Source organism: Spermophilus citellus, assembly GCF_964194105.1.
Source record: "Spermophilus citellus genome assembly, chromosome: 3".
Classification (NCBI taxonomy): domain Eukaryota; kingdom Metazoa; phylum Chordata; class Mammalia; order Rodentia; family Sciuridae; genus Spermophilus; species Spermophilus citellus.
The window spans coordinates 128,198,704-128,215,254 of NC_138184.1; the positions used below are offsets into that span (position 1 = coordinate 128,198,704).

The 16,551-nt window shown below is 52.1% G+C and overlaps 1 protein-coding gene across 1 annotated transcript; it reads left to right on the forward strand.

Moving 5' to 3' along the window:
- The first annotated feature begins 1,737 nt into the window (after window positions 1-1,737).
- MYO1G (myosin IG) lies at window positions 1,738-16,350 on the forward strand. The gene is made up of 22 exons (XM_081286873.1): window positions 1,738-1,916; window positions 4,186-4,394; window positions 4,543-4,636; window positions 5,571-5,736; window positions 5,938-5,991; window positions 6,477-6,587; window positions 6,900-7,016; window positions 7,539-7,763; window positions 7,855-8,000; window positions 8,567-8,681; window positions 8,825-8,995; window positions 9,214-9,284; window positions 10,329-10,403; window positions 10,605-10,737; window positions 11,363-11,529; window positions 11,921-12,128; window positions 12,950-13,173; window positions 13,699-13,843; window positions 14,494-14,598; window positions 14,826-14,939; window positions 15,820-15,974; window positions 16,066-16,350. Exons 1-22 carry the CDS (start codon window positions 1,822-1,824, stop codon window positions 16,220-16,222), a joined length of 3,057 nt encoding a protein of 1,018 aa, XP_081142999.1. The 5' UTR covers window positions 1,738-1,821; the 3' UTR covers window positions 16,223-16,350.
- Window positions 16,351-16,551: the final 201 nt, after the last annotated feature.

The following is a 16,551-nucleotide window of genomic DNA, read 5'->3' on the forward strand; positions in this document are numbered from 1 at the left end:
GGATGGAACCCAGGAGTACTCTACCACTGAACTAAATCTATAGCCCTTCTATTGAAATTTTTATTTTGAGGTTTTTTTGTTTGTTTTGGGTTTTTGTTTTTTTGTTTTGTTTTGTTTTGTTTTGTTTTTGGTACTGGGGACTAAATCCAGGGGCATTTAACCACTGAGCCACATCCCCAGCCCTTTTTAATATTTTATTTAGAGATGGTCTTCCTGAGTTAGGGCCTTACTAAGTTGCTGAGGCTGGCTTTGAACTTGAGATCCTCCTGCCTCAATCTCCAGAGCCACTGAGATTACAAGCATGTGCCAACGCACCCATCAATTCTACTGCCTCTTGACTAGCTGGGATTATAGACCTGCTGATCACCATGCCTGGCTGGAGCAGGGGATTTTGGGGGACCAGTGACTCCTTATCACTAATGGTACCTAGTTTTACCAGGTACTTGGATAAACACTTAAAATTTTATTAAATATGCTTTCATTTTAAGGCATTTTATAGAGATAAGAAATAACTTGCATTAACAAACAATTTAAAGCCTAAAAAGTGAAAAGATTGAGAAAAAACTGTTAAGTGTTGGAATATAACAAATCTCAAGATGGTACACAAATGACTCCAGTTTGAGAATACTGGAGTCTACCATCTAGACTTCCTGCTTGAGGGAGGATTGAAAGAGAACTTCCCTGTGTGCTTGCAAGCAGACCCCTCAGTCAGTAGTACTGTTGAAGACAAACCTGAGCCATGACCAACTGGGCCATTATCCAAATGTGCGGTTGCATCCACATATCTTGATGACCACGGGCTGAGATCTGTGAGTGCTGAGACCTGAGGGCTCCAGGCCTGTATGACCTCATCTACCATCCATGAAGGCTGGATGGAAGGACAAAGCAAAAGACATGGACATAAGTCTTATTGCAACTGGCCTCCATAGAGAACTTCATAGGGGCCTGTGTCCCTCCCTGGTTGATAAAGTGGGAAATTTCAGCAACTTGAGTCCCCACCACTGGAATCTCTATAAGGTAGACAGGAAGACTTTGTATCTTATACCCTGTTGTGGCTAGCAGGCACTTTAAAGAATGCTATTGTTTGGTCCTCTACCCCAGGGTCTCAGGTATCAGCATCCTTTTTCACTTTTGTGTTAAGATACAATGTATATGCAGTAAATTTCACCTCTATTGAATTCTTTTGTAGGGGTGGGGTGAGGGACTATGAATTGAACCCAGGAGCGCTTTACTACTGAGTACTGAGCTACATCCCCAATCCTTTTAAATTTTTCATTTTGAGACAGGGTCTTGGTAAATTGCTGAGTCTGTCCTCAAACTTGTGATCCTCCAGGCTCAGGCTCAGTCTCTAGAGTTACTAGGATTAAAGGCATGCACCACCATGCTGGGCTCATTTAGTTTTCAGTTCTGTGTTGACAAATATGTGTGGCTGGGTGACCATGACCATGTCAAAAAATTTTTCTTTAAAGTCCCACAGCAAACCCTAACATGCAGCCAGGATTGGAAACCAACCCACAGAGTCTCTTCCGCTTGGGGGTTAAATAGGAGCTTTTGAGAAGGGCAGCAAGGACCCCTCCAGAGTAGGGAGAACCCATTAGACACAGGCTTTCCTGCTCTGGTAGCAGGAAGCAGCTCAAGCACCCCTGGGGAGGGAGCAGCAAATGGGCAGGGCCGCCCTCCCAGGGCCAGAACCCACTTCCTACTTTACCACAATGCTGTAGGAGTCTGGCAGGGGGCTGGGCCTCTCCAGGCTTCCCCTCCTGTCTACAACTTGCACAGAAAGGTCGGAGTATCCTGGCCTGAGTATTTCCATCAGGCAGAATGGAAGATGAGGAGGGTCCTGAGTATGGCAAGCCTGACTTTGTGCTCTTGGACCAAGTATCCATGGAGGACTTCATGAAGAACCTGCAGCTCAGGTAAATGTGGGACAAGGGTCCTGGCCTTCCTTCCTCCCCCGCCCCAACCTCTTCCCGTAGACCTGAGGGAAACAAGGAAGGAATATGGGTCCTCATCATCAAGGAAGGGGTCAGCGGCGCACACACACACACACACACACACACACACACATACACACACAGACCACACAAGCTGAGATGAGTGCCTGAAAGCATGCCCTAAAGAGATAGTGGCTGCCCAGAAAGTGACTGTCCTTAAGGGCTGGAGCTGTTCCGACCCTGCTTCCCATATAGCCCAGGCACCTGTCACCTCTTCCTTCCTGTGATTGGGCCATAGCATGATCCTCCAGGGACAGACAGGCAAAGGCATCAGGACCAGGGCTGTGCCCCCTTCCAAACCCTCCTCCCGCTGATGCTCTCACGTTTCATCTCACATAGGGGTGGCCTGAGCAATGGGGACACTGAGATGAAGTGGGCAGTACCCACCCTTGGGTCCAAACAATCTCAATGAGTTGAGATGATGCTCTGGGGCTTGTGGGGTCTCTTAGGACACAGCTAGTAGAAGTGACATTGGAGCTCACATTGTCAGTACGGGAAGCAGAGAGAAGACAGGAATAAGCTGGGGATCTAGGGGTATGGCATGCTAGATGGTCTTGCATACAGCGGGGCTTCATAACTGCCTCCCAGGGGAGGACTGCTGTGTGCCAGGAAGCTCCCCAGGAAAGGTAGGGGACCAGGAGCCCCACTAAGCACAGGAGTCAAGAGGCTGTGATCCTGACCGAAGGAGAGGATAAGGTAGGAAATGAGCTCAGCATTTTGTGCTCATTATCATTATTCTACCTCATTCTTATAAAAATGAGTTCATGAGAGAGGCAGTATCCTCTCCATTTTAAGGATGAGAACATTGATCCTGGAGAGGACAGTGACTTACTGCCGGCCACATGGCCTGTAGGAGTATTATAGCTGAGCAGAGGGCACTCTTGTCAGAGGCAGCGGAGGAAGAGGAACCCAGACAGGGCTTCTTGGGGAAGGGCGGGTCCCACATACTAAGGGATTCTGTGGCCAAGGAGCAGGCAGGTCAGTTCCCCTCCCATGGGCAGAAGGCAGAGAGGTACTGACAGGCTCTCCACAGTTTGTAAACAGAAAGATGGAGAAGATTGAGGATGTCCTGGGAGAGGATCATTGGCCATTGGCCACAGGCTGGGGCACAAAGACTGTGTGTGCAGGCACATTGCTCCAACCCCTCCCTGTGGTCTGGGTGGGGCAGGGCGGGTCTCCTTCCGGCTCTAGTTCCCGCCCAGGCCCTAACACAGGAAACAACTAAGTCTCTTCCCTCCCCTCCAGCCAAGCCCCTTTCTTGCAACCCCATCACCTACCCACCCTGAAGGATTCACCCAGGAATCAGCCATGACCCTGTTGGGGTATTGCACAATTAGATTCCCTTTGTAGAATAGGTGGGCCTGATTCCTGGGACTTCAGGACACCCCATAGAAAGTAGTGTGTGCTGGGGGCAGTCACACATGCCTGTAATCCCAGCAGCTCTGGAGGCTGAGACAGGAGGATAGCAAGTTCAAAGCCAGCCTCAGCAAAAAGCAAGGTGCTAAGCAACTCAGTGAGACCCTAAATAAAATACAAAAATATAGCTGGCGATGTGGCTCAGTGGTCAAGTGCCTCTGAGTTCAATTTTTATTTTTGGTACCTCCAAAATATAAATAAATAAATAAATAAATAAATAAAAGCCGGGTGTGGTGGTGCATGCCTGTAATCCCAGCAATTTGGGAGACTGAGGCAGGAGGACCATGAGTTCAAAGCCAGCCTCCACAATTTAGCAAGGCCCTAAGCAACTCAGTGAGACCCTGTCTTTAAATAAAATACAATAAAAGGCTGGGAATGTGGCTCAGTGGTTAAGCACCTGGTACCAGGTAAATTCAATCCCTGGTACCAAAAAAAAAAAAAAAGAAAGAAAGAAGGGTGGGGGGAGGGAGAGAGGAAAGGAGAGAGAGACTGAGAAAGAAAGAGAGGAAGGAAGGAAAGAAAGAAGGAAGGAAGAAAGAAGGCTGGCTTTGAACTTGCTATCCTCCTGTCTCAGTCTCTAGAGCTGATGCATACCCTACATGGTAGGGACGACTAAGAGGTTCAACTCACCCAGGATGGTACCAGGGAAACTTGAATGGACACCATCCCCTTTTGCCTTCTCTATGCTCAGCCTTTACTGGTGGCGCTGACTGGAACCCTCCCCATATGGGTTGTGCAAAGTGGTAAATGCTGAGGCCTTGCCCATTGTACCCAGGTTTGAAAAAGGCCGCATCTACACCTACATCGGTGAGGTACTGGTGTCCGTGAATCCCTACCAGGAGCTGCCTCTATATGGGCCTGAGGCCATTGCCAGGTACCAGGGCCGAGAGCTCTACGAGCGACCACCTCACCTCTATGCTGTAGCCAATGCTGCCTACAAGGCGATGAAGCGCAGGTCCAGGGATACCTGCATCGTCATCTCAGGTACCTGCCCTGCAATCCTTGCCTCATTTGTAAATAGCAAATGAAAGTGCTTAGATATCTCCTGCATCCTGGAGGTGCAGGCAGGGTCAGGGAGCTGAGGTAAGGGTCACAGCCTCACTGAATTTTCCATCTCCCATCTTCCCGGCAGGGGAGAGTGGGGCAGGGAAGACAGAAGCCAGCAAGCACATCATGCAGTACATCGCTGCTGTCACCAATCCAAGCCAGAGAGCTGAGGTGGAGAGGTAAGTGACTGTGGACCATGAATCTGTTGGGAAAGGACCTGGCACCAGAAGGCAAAAGACAGGAGCTAGAGCCTATCTTAATCCATGCCCAGTAAGGAGGGTTCTTGGGTCACTTCCTATACCTAGAGGTAAGTTATGGCTGAGCGGCTGGAGTTGTGACTCAGTGGTAGAGCACTTGCCTGGCATGTGTGAGGCCCTGGATTCAATTCTCAGTACCACATATAAATAAATAAACAAAAGAGCTATAAAAAAATTAAAAGATATGGCTGAGCTACACTAAGGATCTCTCAGATAATGAGGGGTGAAACCCAGCTAAGGCACACAGGCCATTGGTTAGAGGGGAGGTATCACTGACAGGTGGATATGGAGGGGTATAGGAGATTCTAGATATGGCTCAGAACAGGGCAGGGGGTGCCCCCAAGGAGGTCCACAGAAACCTGCAAAAGTTAGTAGTCTGGTCAAGATGGCGGAGCATGCCAGGCAGGCATGTAGGCTCTACACAAATGGTCCTGAGGCCCTGATCCAGGAAACCAGGGATGGGCTGCCCACTGCTCCCCCTTGAGGCCTTGCAGAAGCACCTTCCTGTGTCTGAGCCAGACCAGATCAGACCAGTTCCACCTCCTCAGGCTATAGAAGAGATCAGGGGAAAGTGTAGCCACAGAAACTAAGAATAGCATTTGCTGAGCACCTGTCCTGAGCTCAGAGCTGCAGACTACACAGCACGAGCAAGTCCACAAAGTGCCTTCCTGAGTCTGAGGAAGAATGATTATCACACAGCTCTGAGGAAGCACCAGGCAAGGCAGGGCCTTTTCTCCCTCTCAGTCAGTTCCCTGACTCATCTGAGGCGCTATAATTTCTGTGAAGACAACTCAGGCAGAGACACTGTTCTCTAGACAGGCATCTTTGCCTTGAGCCCTGATCTCTCTGTCCACAGGGTTAAAGATGTACTGCTCAAATCCACCTGTGTGCTAGAGGCCTTTGGCAATGCCCGCACCAACCGCAATCACAACTCCAGCCGCTTTGGCAAGTACATGGATATTAACTTTGACTTCAAGGGAGATCCTGTTGGAGGACACATCCATAGTTACCTGCTGGAAAAGGTGAGTATGTGGGCTGAGGAGACCCACATGGGGGACCCTAGCTGAAATCTTTCCCAGGACTGGGGGCCCCAGGAACTGGGAACACACTGACCCTGATGTTTCAGGTTAGGAAAACTGGCTCTGTCAGTGACCTTTCTCTGAGACTCACTGTCCCTGGGGTAGCCCATCATCAGGCTGGGGTCCAACTTCCCTTCTCTTCAGTCCAGGGTCCTCAAACAGCATGTGGGCGAAAGGAACTTCCATGCATTCTACCAGGTGAGCCTCTGTATATGGGGAGGGATTGTGGGGATAAAACAAACAGTGGGAGGAGGAAAAGAGTAAAACAGGCTGGACCCACTTTCCACCTCCCTCATTACCCCAACTTCCCCACCCTACTCCATTCCATCTGTTCCTAGACATTGTCCTTATTCCCCACCATAGCTATCCCAACCCCACATACAAGAGGGCAAGAGCTCATTGGGCATGGAGGCAGGGTATCCTTAACATTTGAGACCCCCAAAATATAAGAGCTCCCTGGGACACAGGCAGTGTCTTCACAGGCTCTGAGGTCTACACTGAGGTGGAGCTCCTTGGCACATGGGAAGTGTCCACATCATCTTTGAACTACTCCTGTGTTTGTTGATTCAAGGCTGGAGGGAAGAATGTATTCATGTGTTATCCTGCATCTGTGAGGGTTAGGTGGGGATATAGGAGGGTCCTTGGAGCTTATGGCCTAACTAAGTTGCTTCTGCATCCTTCAGTTGCTTAGGGGCTGTGAGGACCAAGAGCTACAAGGACTGTACCTGGAGAGAAACCCTGCTGTGTATAATTTCACACGCCAGGGAGCCGGGCTCAACGTCGGTGTGCACAATGCGAGTATAAGGGGCATGGGTCTCAATCAGACTTAGGTTCAGGGTCCTGGGAGTGGGGGCAGGGAATGGGCAGCAATTGGATCAAACTCAAGTGGTGTGAACAACTTGGGTAGATGTATGTGGTGGAGGGGTGAAAGGAAAACAGCTTGGGGAGGAGACAGAGGACAGGGTAAGCAGGTACCGGATATGGAGGAATTGGGGTCTATGGACGGGACGGGATATGGGGTAAGCATGTGCCTGGGACACAGGGGTTCAGGGAGTGCAGGGGGCCTGGGCTGTGTTCACTTGGGTGGTGAGTTTCTTCTCCCTTAGGGCTTGGACAGTGATGAGAGGAGCCACCAGGCAGTAACTGAGGCCATGAGGGTCATTGGCTTCAGTCCTGAGGAGGTGGCATCAGTACACCGCATCCTGGCTGCCATATTGCACCTGGTGAGCCTGGCTGAGAGGGTCTGGGAGTGTCTGGGAGGTCATCTCCCCACAGAGATGTCCTTTTAGGAACCACTCAGGGGCCAGGATTGGACTCACTTGAATTATTCCAGTGAAGCTGAGTTGACTGCCTCCCTTGCTGAGGTTGATTTGCTAGTGATGAGCTCAGTGGGTGTCCAATAGAGCTTGCTCTCAGGAGTCCAGACTGTAGGCTGTGACAACCAAGCATTTTGCATCTCACATTGAGCAGAATGCCTCTTGGTTAAGTTGTTCCTCAGAACCTCTCATTCAGCCTCAGAGCTCTGAGAGCCATGAGGAGTAAGTTGTTGGGAGTCCTTAGCAAAGGCTCCTGATCCCCATCTCGGCTGTGTCCATGGCTTGCAATGACCAGCTAACCATGCTGTCTGAACAGGGCAAGGTCCCCTACATCCACACCCCCTGCTTCCTTTCCTTTTTCCCATTCAAAGGTGTCTAGGCTCCTTGGAGATAAGGAGCCTGGACTGTTCATGGTACCCCCATCACCAGGGAAACATCGAGTTCATGGAGAGAGAAGAAGATGGGCCACAGAAAGGGGGCCTAGCAGTGGCTGAGGAGGCATTGGTGGACCATGTGGCTGAGCTGACTGCCACCCCCAGGGACCTGGTGCTCCGCTCCCTGCTGGCTCGCACTGTGGCTTCTGGAGGCCGGGAACTCATAGAGAAAGGCCATACTGTGGCAGAGGCCAGCTACGCCCGGGATGCCTGTGCCAAGGTACTCCCAGGAGGGAAAGGGGGAAACCCAGGAGGCCTTTGTAGGGGATGCCAGGATGGCAGCAGCAAGAAGTGGCATGCTCTGCCCCCAGGCAGTCTACCAGCGGCTGTTTGAGTGGGTGGTGGACAGGATCAATGGTATCATGGAAGCCCGGGGCCGTGACCCTCGTCGTGATGGCAAGGACACAGTCATTGGTGTGCTGGACATCTACGGCTTTGAGGTGTTCCCTGTCAACAGGTGAGCAATCCAGCCAACCATGTCCCCAGTTCTGACTCCCCAAATGCTGTGGACACCCCAAGGTCCTGGAAAGCTCAGCTGGGACTGGGAGGTAGGAATGTCTGGATTTTCTCACTGGTCCTGAACCCCAGGTCTCCTACCCTTCCAGCCTACCTTGGCTGAGTCCCTGACCAGCCCTGATGAAAGCTAATATTTTGGGGCTCACTTCTGGCCATGAATTCCAAGTCTACTCCAATATGTGCACATGGTGGGTAGGGTTACAATGGAGGGTAAGCAGGGATGTATAAACTGCAGTAAAGCCTCATGGGGGGGGGGCTGGGGTTGTGGCTCAGCGGTAGAGTGCTCGCCTCACACATGCGAGACCCTGGATTCTATCCTCAGCACCACATAAAAAAACAAATAAGTGAAATAAAGGTATTGTGTCCAACTACAACTAAAAAATAAAATATTTTAAAAAAAGCCTCATGGGGTCCTGGCACTATCAGGGGAAATGTGGGGGGAGGGGAAGCCATTTTACTGTACCCATGAGGAGGGAGAGACCCTCTGAAGGCCCTGCTTACCCCCAGCTTTGAGCAGTTCTGCATCAACTACTGCAATGAGAAGCTGCAGCAGCTCTTCATCCGGCTCATCCTGAAGCAGGAGCAGGAAGAGTATGAGCGTGAGGGCATCACCTGGCAGACTGTGAGTACCCTTCACATGAAGGAGGATGGTGTTGGGAACCTCCTGCAGCCTTGTGGGCACTGAGCAGGTGACAAGTGAGATGAGGTTAACAGGTAGGTGTCTAGATGGCTTCAGGAGTCTCCTGGCTGGCTGCTTTCACCCAGGTCGAATACTTCAACAATGCCACCATCGTGGAGCTGGTGGAGCGGCCCCATCGAGGCATCCTGGCTGTGCTGGATGAGGCCTGCAGCACTGCGGGACCCATTACCGACCGAATCTTCCTGCAGACCCTGGACACACACCATCGCCACCATCCACACTACTCCAGCCGCCAGGTGCTTCAGCTGTTCCTTGGGCACAGAGGGCTGATGGGACATGCCAAGAGGCACTGCAATACCTGTGCCTGGGGGGCCTTGGAGGGACCCAGCTTGGTGCCATTCAAATCACTGTGACAGTTTCCTTTGCCCAGGCAGGGTGGCTGTGGGGCTGTCCACTTATGCAGGCCAAAGACCTGCCCCCACCATCTATGTTTTGACCTTGGCCTGTCCTATAGCTTTGCCCCACTGACAAGACAATGGAGTTTGGCCGAGATTTCCGGATCAAGCATTATGCAGGAGATGTCACGTAAGTGTCCTCTGCTTCCACCTGCACCCTGGTTCCTGCATGAGGCACTACTGCACATGTCACATTCTTGGATAATGGCAAGGACCCTGCCCTATAAAGACATAGAAAACATGCCCTTCACCTAGAAGCATAGGTGTAAGACAGGACATGAGGTTTTGAGGATAGTAGTTCTCAACTCAGGCTTCATTCTTTGGAGAGTTTATAAAAAATACCCCACTCCAGCCTATTGGTGGGGGAGCTGCAAGTTGGGTAGTGGGGCAAGGGGGCAAAGATCCTGCATTTCTAACAAGGTCCCAGGTGAGGTCTCACTTCAGTCCTCATGCAGGCTCTGAGCATCAAGGCTCAGGGTGTCCTTCAGGGATTGTCATGATGATTATTAATTTACCTGTGTCTCACCCAATCCTAAAGAGGATTCAGGGTGACTCAAAGAGAGGTGCAAGTGTCTAACATGATTTTCCCAAGGAGACTAACTAGTAGATGATGAAGACAAAGAAGCCAGATGTTAGATCTATTTACAATAATCCACACCCTGCACAGGGACTGCAGATGGAGCTACGATTTGACACAGCTTTCTGGGGGTCCAAGAAGAAGAACATGATTCTAAGGTTCTCATGTCACAAGACTAAAATAGACCTAAGATTCAGGAGTTTCTGGTCATAATTGCAGTCACTAATACTTATGAGGACTCACTGTGCAAGCATTTGATGTACATTGAAGCAGAGGGTTTGAATGACCTGTCTGAGGTCACACAGCATGTTTGTGTGGAGCTGGGATTCAGTATAGGGATGTTTGGCTTCAAAGCTAGGTGCTAATCCACTTGATTCATCTTCCAGGAGAGAAATTTCTCTTCAGGGAGTGAGTCTTAGGTGATGAAAGAGAATGCAGATGTGAGGGAGAAGGAAAAGAGAGAGGGCAGCAAGGAGGGAGAGAGACCGACCTCCAAAAACAGAGGCAGGTGGGGGGGCCTTCAGTGTTTGTCAGTATTTGAGAGGCCTGGCAGTCTAGTCCTTCCCTGATCACCTCACTGACCCTGGACTTGGGCAGGTACTCTGTGGAGGGCTTCATTGACAAGAACAGAGACTCCCTCTTCCAGGACTTCAAGCGGCTGTTCTACAATAGGTAAGTATGTAAGTATGTCTTGCTAGTTGTACTGGTGCCAGAGGCCCAGGGCTGTGGTCTTCAGGGACTCTGGCACCTGATCCACTTGACAAGAGGACAGGCTACAGCTCAAGGCTAAAGCCATGCAGCAACTAAGGGCCACACTGGGACAGGTGGGGCTGCTCCTAAGAGGGCAGTTGAGTATGCAATCTGTGTCTGCAGCTCAGATCCCACATTGCGGGCTATGTGGCCAGATGGACAGCAGGACATCACAGAGGTAACCAAGCGCCCCCTGACAGCTGGCACACTATTCAAGAACTCCATGGTGGCCCTAGTGGAGAACCTGGCCTCCAAGGTACTCCTGCCCCACCCTGACTTTCCAGATCCTTCTTTCTGTGTCCTGGGTGCCCGTCACGGAGGGTTGGCATTCTTGTACAGTCTGCTTGAACCATGTCTTACCCAAGTAGGGAACACACCCACTGCAGAAATTAGATGTGGGGGCTCAGGGACCAGACTTGATCAGTCACTGAGCATACAGTAGGATTCATGTACCCTCCCTTTGCCCCACTGTCTCTTGGGCAGGGGGCCCTGATGGGATTGACCCCGCCCAGCCCCCACTGAGAGCTGGGATTCTTCTGGTGGCTAGGGCAATAGGGAAAAGAAACTGGCACTATCTTTCTTGTGGTGTTTGGGTCCAAAGTCAAAGGGGCAATTGGTGCGGGGTTCGCAGCTGGTGGGTTTAACAACATAATATTCAGTGGAGGAGACCTGATCCTGCTCTCTTGGGCTAGAACCTGGCTTTGGCCAGACCTCCTCATGAGTCCTGCCCCATGCTCTGAGCCTCTGCACTTGTGCTATGATTTCCCTCTGCCTGACTCTCCTCTTAACCTGAGCCTTTGGGGGTTCAAGAAATCCCTTTTCAAGTTAGTGCAGATAGTGGCCACTGGCTCAGATGTCTAACCCCCACTCTGTCCCTATAGGAACCCTTCTATGTCCGCTGCATCAAACCCAATGAGGACAAGGTGGCTGGAAGGCTGGATGAGGACCACTGCCGCCACCAGGTCGCATACCTGGGGCTGCTGGAGAATGTGAGAGTCCGCAGGGCTGGCTTTGCTTCCCGCCAGCCATACTCTCGATTTCTCCTCAGGTATAGGCAACCAACTCTATCAATCTAGGCTATAAATCTTGTGTAGAGTCCAAGGGGTAGGAGAGTCCCTAAACATTTTGTACACATTGGCACAAGTGACAGCCAGCATGCTGCTGGCTTCAAGGCACCAAAATGTCTGTTGAAGACATGTGGAAAGACATGTACATGGACATGTGTACAAGGGCACATGTGAAAGGTATGGGAGGACATGTGGTAGGGGCACATGTGTAGGACACATATACATACAGGTATCACAGCTGCTCTAGGATCATGCCAGGAAAATTTTGGCTCTGGGACTCCCAGAGTAGAGTATCTCCTCAAGTGTGGGCAGGGCAGGTTCCATGCCCTCTTCCTGGAGCCAGATCCCCATTGCTCTGTCCTATGCTGACAGGTACAAGATGACCTGTGAGTACACATGGCCCAACCACCTGCTGGGCTCTGACAAGGCGGCTGTGAGCGCCCTCCTGGAGCAGCACAGCCTGCAAGGGGATGTGGCCTTCGGCCACAGCAAGCTGTTCATCCGCTCACCCAGGACACTGGTCACACTGGAGCAGAGCCGAGCCCGCCTCATCCCCATCATTGTGCTGCTGCTACAGAAGGTGTGGGGAGTAGGGAGCTGCCCACCACAGCGGGAATGGGTGTCCTCCTGAATCCCACAATGGATACGTTATCCAATCAGCTCCTGATGGTGTTCCTGGTCTGTTGAAGTCAGGGTCCTTACACTGTGTGGTCAATGGTTTGTTGCTCAAGCCTGTCTTAATCTGTGAGTCCCTAGGCTGCTTGCCTTGTAGGGTATCCAGTTTAGGTTCTTACAGTCACCATCTAGTGGTGGCCCTCTGTCTCAGGGTCTCCCAGAAGTTGTCAGATGCCCTTGTAGATGAGCAGGCACCTCCATCTGCTCTCACCTTTCTTCTTACATGATCTTTCTCCTGAGAATCTGGGGATCCCTACAATGCCAGGTCCCAGCTTAAAAATCCTAGCATAATTGAGCATGGTAGCACATGCCTGTAATCCCAGTGGCTTGGGAGGCTGAGGCAGGAGGATCTAGAGTTCAAAGCCAGTCTCAGCAACTTAGCAAGGCCCTAAGAAACTCTGCGAGACTCTGAGTGCCTCAGTGGTTGAGTGCCCCTGCCCCTCAGTTCAATCCTTTGTACAGAAAAAAAAAAAAAGCCTAGCACAGGCAAATTACTCTTTTCTGAGAGTCTGCAGAGCCTTGGACAGTACTCTTCCAGCCTAGCTGGCTACATGCCCAAGCTGGAACCAACCTCTGGCTGGACCTGGTTTCTGGGAGCAGGGGGTTGAGTCGGTTTCCCTAGAAATAAGCAGGGGGTGATCAGGAAAGATTCAGCGGCACAGCTGGGGTTAGGAGGTCAGGTCTGCCTGGGCCTGACATTATATCCATCCCATCTGACCCACTCAGGCATGGAGAGGTACCCTGGCTAGGTGGCGCTGCAGGCGGCTGCGAGCCATCTACACTATCATGCGCTGGTTCCGGAGGCATAAGGTGCGTGCTCACTTGGCAGAGCTGCAGCGGAGGTTTCAGGCTGCACGGCAGCCCCCACTCTATGGCCGGGACATTGAGTGGCCGCTGCCTCCTGCTGTGCTGCAGCCCTTCCAGGACACCTGCCACATGCTCTTCTGCAGGTACTGCCTTAAGTCCTCCTCATTTCCCATGTAGCCAGCATCCTCTGAACACTGAAACTGTCATCTTAGTACCTGGCTGGAGATATACCAGCCAAAGCAGAAAGAAAAGAGTGGGCCACATTAGCTGACTGTCACATCCCAGTTGGTGGCAGATCCCTGACTATCCCAGTACGGTGCTGGACATTCCAGGTCCAGGGCCACGGTCTTTGGGAGGGTAGGAGAGTTAGTCAGGGCTGGGGTTTGGGGGACTCTGCACCCGAATGGGGCCTTGAAGGCTGAGTAGAAGCTCTCCAGGAGGGGCACAGAGTAGGTGTGCTTAGAATGGGAGTGTGCAGTGTGGTCAGAGATCTTGAACCATCTTCCAGAGACAAGTGTTGAATGTGAGAAGCCAAGACCAGAGAAGCTAACAGAAGTTGGGACTCAAAGGGCAATTAGCACCAGTCTGATGACTGGCTGTCCTGTAGAAGGGGTTGGGGAGGGCATAAATACACAGGCTGGTGTCTTCTGACTACTTCCCTCTTCCAGGTGGCGGGCCCGGCAGCTGGTAAAGAACATTCCACCTTCAGATATGGCTCAGATCAAGGCCAAAGTGGCTGCCATGGGGGCCCTGCAGGGTCTACGTCAGGACTGGGGCTGCCAGAGAGCCTGGGCTCAAGACTACCTGTCCTCTGTGAGTGCCAGGCGAGCATGGAGCTGTGTATGGTGGGGAAGCTCGCTGCTGACAATGTGCCTGTCTCACCATGCATCCTTGCCAACCAGTGCTGACTTGTTGACCGTGCTCTTGGCCCCTGTCTTTCCCTCTTAAGATTTCATCCCTGAGGTTTAAGGGTTTTCATCTGGCTCCCCTGCCTGGGCTCTCCCTGGAACCTTGGGAATCCCATGTTCTCAGGTATAGCTGAGTGTACCTCCCACCCTACACTATCATGTTCTCAGGTACAGCACCCCTAGTCAGGCAGGCCTGCACATACTCACTCCCCCTGCATGGCTTCCTCAGTCCTCTCCTGGCTATGAGTTTGCTGTCCTTATACCTGGTCTTCAGGGAATGGCAGTCTGGAGATAGGAGGCCCATCCAGGTGGACAGTTCCTGTGCCCAGGATCTAGGTTCTTGCCTGCCCACGGGCATCTCTCCAGAGAATACAGGCCTGGGCTTGAGCAACAGCTGCCTGTTGGGTGGGTGTGGAGGGCAGTGAGGGTGGGGCACAGACCTGGCCTACAATATCAGCATTTCCTGAGGTGAAGGACAACTGTGGTGATTTGCCATTAGTGAGTGTGATCCCAAGACTCCATCCCAAACATCCCCTCCCCACCATCTATTCTCAGGGCACTGACAACCCCACAGCCGCAGGCCTGTTTGCTCAGCAACTGAAGACCCTTCGAGAGAAGGATGGCTTTGGGGCTGTGCTCTTTTCTAGCCATGTCCGTAAGGTCAGTACCTTGTCTGGGGGTTTGGGGGCATGGGTTGGGGGTGCCCAGGAGAGACCCTTGAGACATATCCAGCTCAGGCACAGCTGCTTCTGAAACTCTGGAATTTGTCAGGACAGCTCAGTCAGTGAGGAGAAGAGCCAGGGAAGGGAGGAAGGAGGGATAGCTGGGGCCTGGAGCCACGAGTGTGGCAGTTGGCACCAGCCTAGGTCCAGCCATCCCTCCTGCAGGTGAACCGCTTCCGCAAGTGCCGGGACCGGGCCCTTCTGCTTACAGACAGGCACCTCTACAAACTGGAGCCTGGCCGTCAGTACCGGGTAATGCGGGCTGTGCCCCTGGATGCGGTGAGTACCATGGGCTGCATATGGAGCATCTGTGTGGGGCTCTACAGGGCCCCTGGGCTGGAAGCCTTGCCTAAGTCTCCTTCCCACTCTCTGTGATGGCCTGGAGCATCCTGACATTCAGGCAGTGGCAACCCCTACTGAAAACCCTGAAGTGGCTTCCTATGGCTCATGTGGTGGAGGGTCTGACTCTGCCAGCTCTGCTGGCCCAACCACCTTGTCCCCCTGACTCATGCTCTCACATCTGGTCAAGCCAAATGGCTCCTCTCCCCACCTAGGCCTCTCTGGGTGGTTCCTACCTAGGCATGCTAGAACACACTCAAGTGCTTGCTACAGTGCTCAACTACCTCCTACAGGACCCTGTCCCTACCTTCTGCCTGGCTCTGTAGCCTACCTGCTCCCTTGCATGGCAGCTCTTTGTTCCCATGAATTATCTCATAAGACAAGGAGCAGCCTGGGCAGGGAATCAATGTTGGATCTGGGTCTCCCATGAGTTTGGGGGTTCTGTGACTGTCCTGTTATCATAATGCTGTCTGATGTGGTTGCCATGTGCCAGTGTGGTTATTTAAATGTAACCAAAATGAGGTAAAACTAAAAACTCAGCTTTTCAATCATAGTAATACATTCAAGTGTTCAGTAGGGGCAGGTGCTAATCTATCAGCAAAGATCTAGAATATTCCATAATGACAGAAATTCCTATGGCATGATGCCCTGCTGAACCCTCCTCTTTGCCAGCAGGTACCAGAGAGGGAAGGAAGTGGCAGTGGAGGGGTGGCCGAGGGCTGGAGTGAACATTCTGCCAAAGGCAGGGCTTCTCATTAGGTCTCAGGAGGGGCTTCCTAAGGAGGGCTGCTGTATCCCTGACCCCGAGTTTCCTGCTCAGGTGACAGGGGTGAGTGTGACCAGTGGACGGGACCAGCTGGTGGTACTGCATGCCCGGGGCCATGATGACCTCGTGGTATGTCTGCACCGCTCCCAGCCACCTCTGGACAATCGTATCGGGGAGCTGGTGGGTGTACTGGCTGCACACTGCCAGAGGTGAGTCTGGGGCCAATTGGGGATGTGGGCATGTGGAGCCTCACTGCCCTGGCCCTCTGCCTGCCCTGACCTCCTGTTCCTTCTGTTCCAGGGAGGGAAGAAACCTAGAGGTCCGTGTCTCTGACTGCATTTCACTGAGCCAGCGTGGGGCCCAACGCCTTGTTTCCGTGGAGTCCAGGCCAGAGCAACCAGAACCAGATTTCTGCTGTAGCCGTGGCAACTTTACCCTCCTCTGGCCAAACTGCTGATTCAGCCTGAGCTGGCCTGTCCTAGTCTCCATGCAGTTTCTCACACTTGGCCCTGGCCACACTGAAGGCCAGGACTCACCTACCCTTGTAAAGAGCACAATATAATAAAGATGCTGTATCTGTGCCCAGCCTGGCTGTGCCTGGGTAGATGGACAGTGGTCACTCTCACCCTATCTGGATGGAATACTAGGCTACCCAGGCAAGTTCTGCCTGCTCCCATAGCTAATGTCCACTCTGTGTCCGCTGCTCACCCACTGCAGGATCACCCAAACTGGAGGAGGAACTCTGGGGGCCTAGTATAGGGTAGAACAGCAAGACTTAGTCCTCAG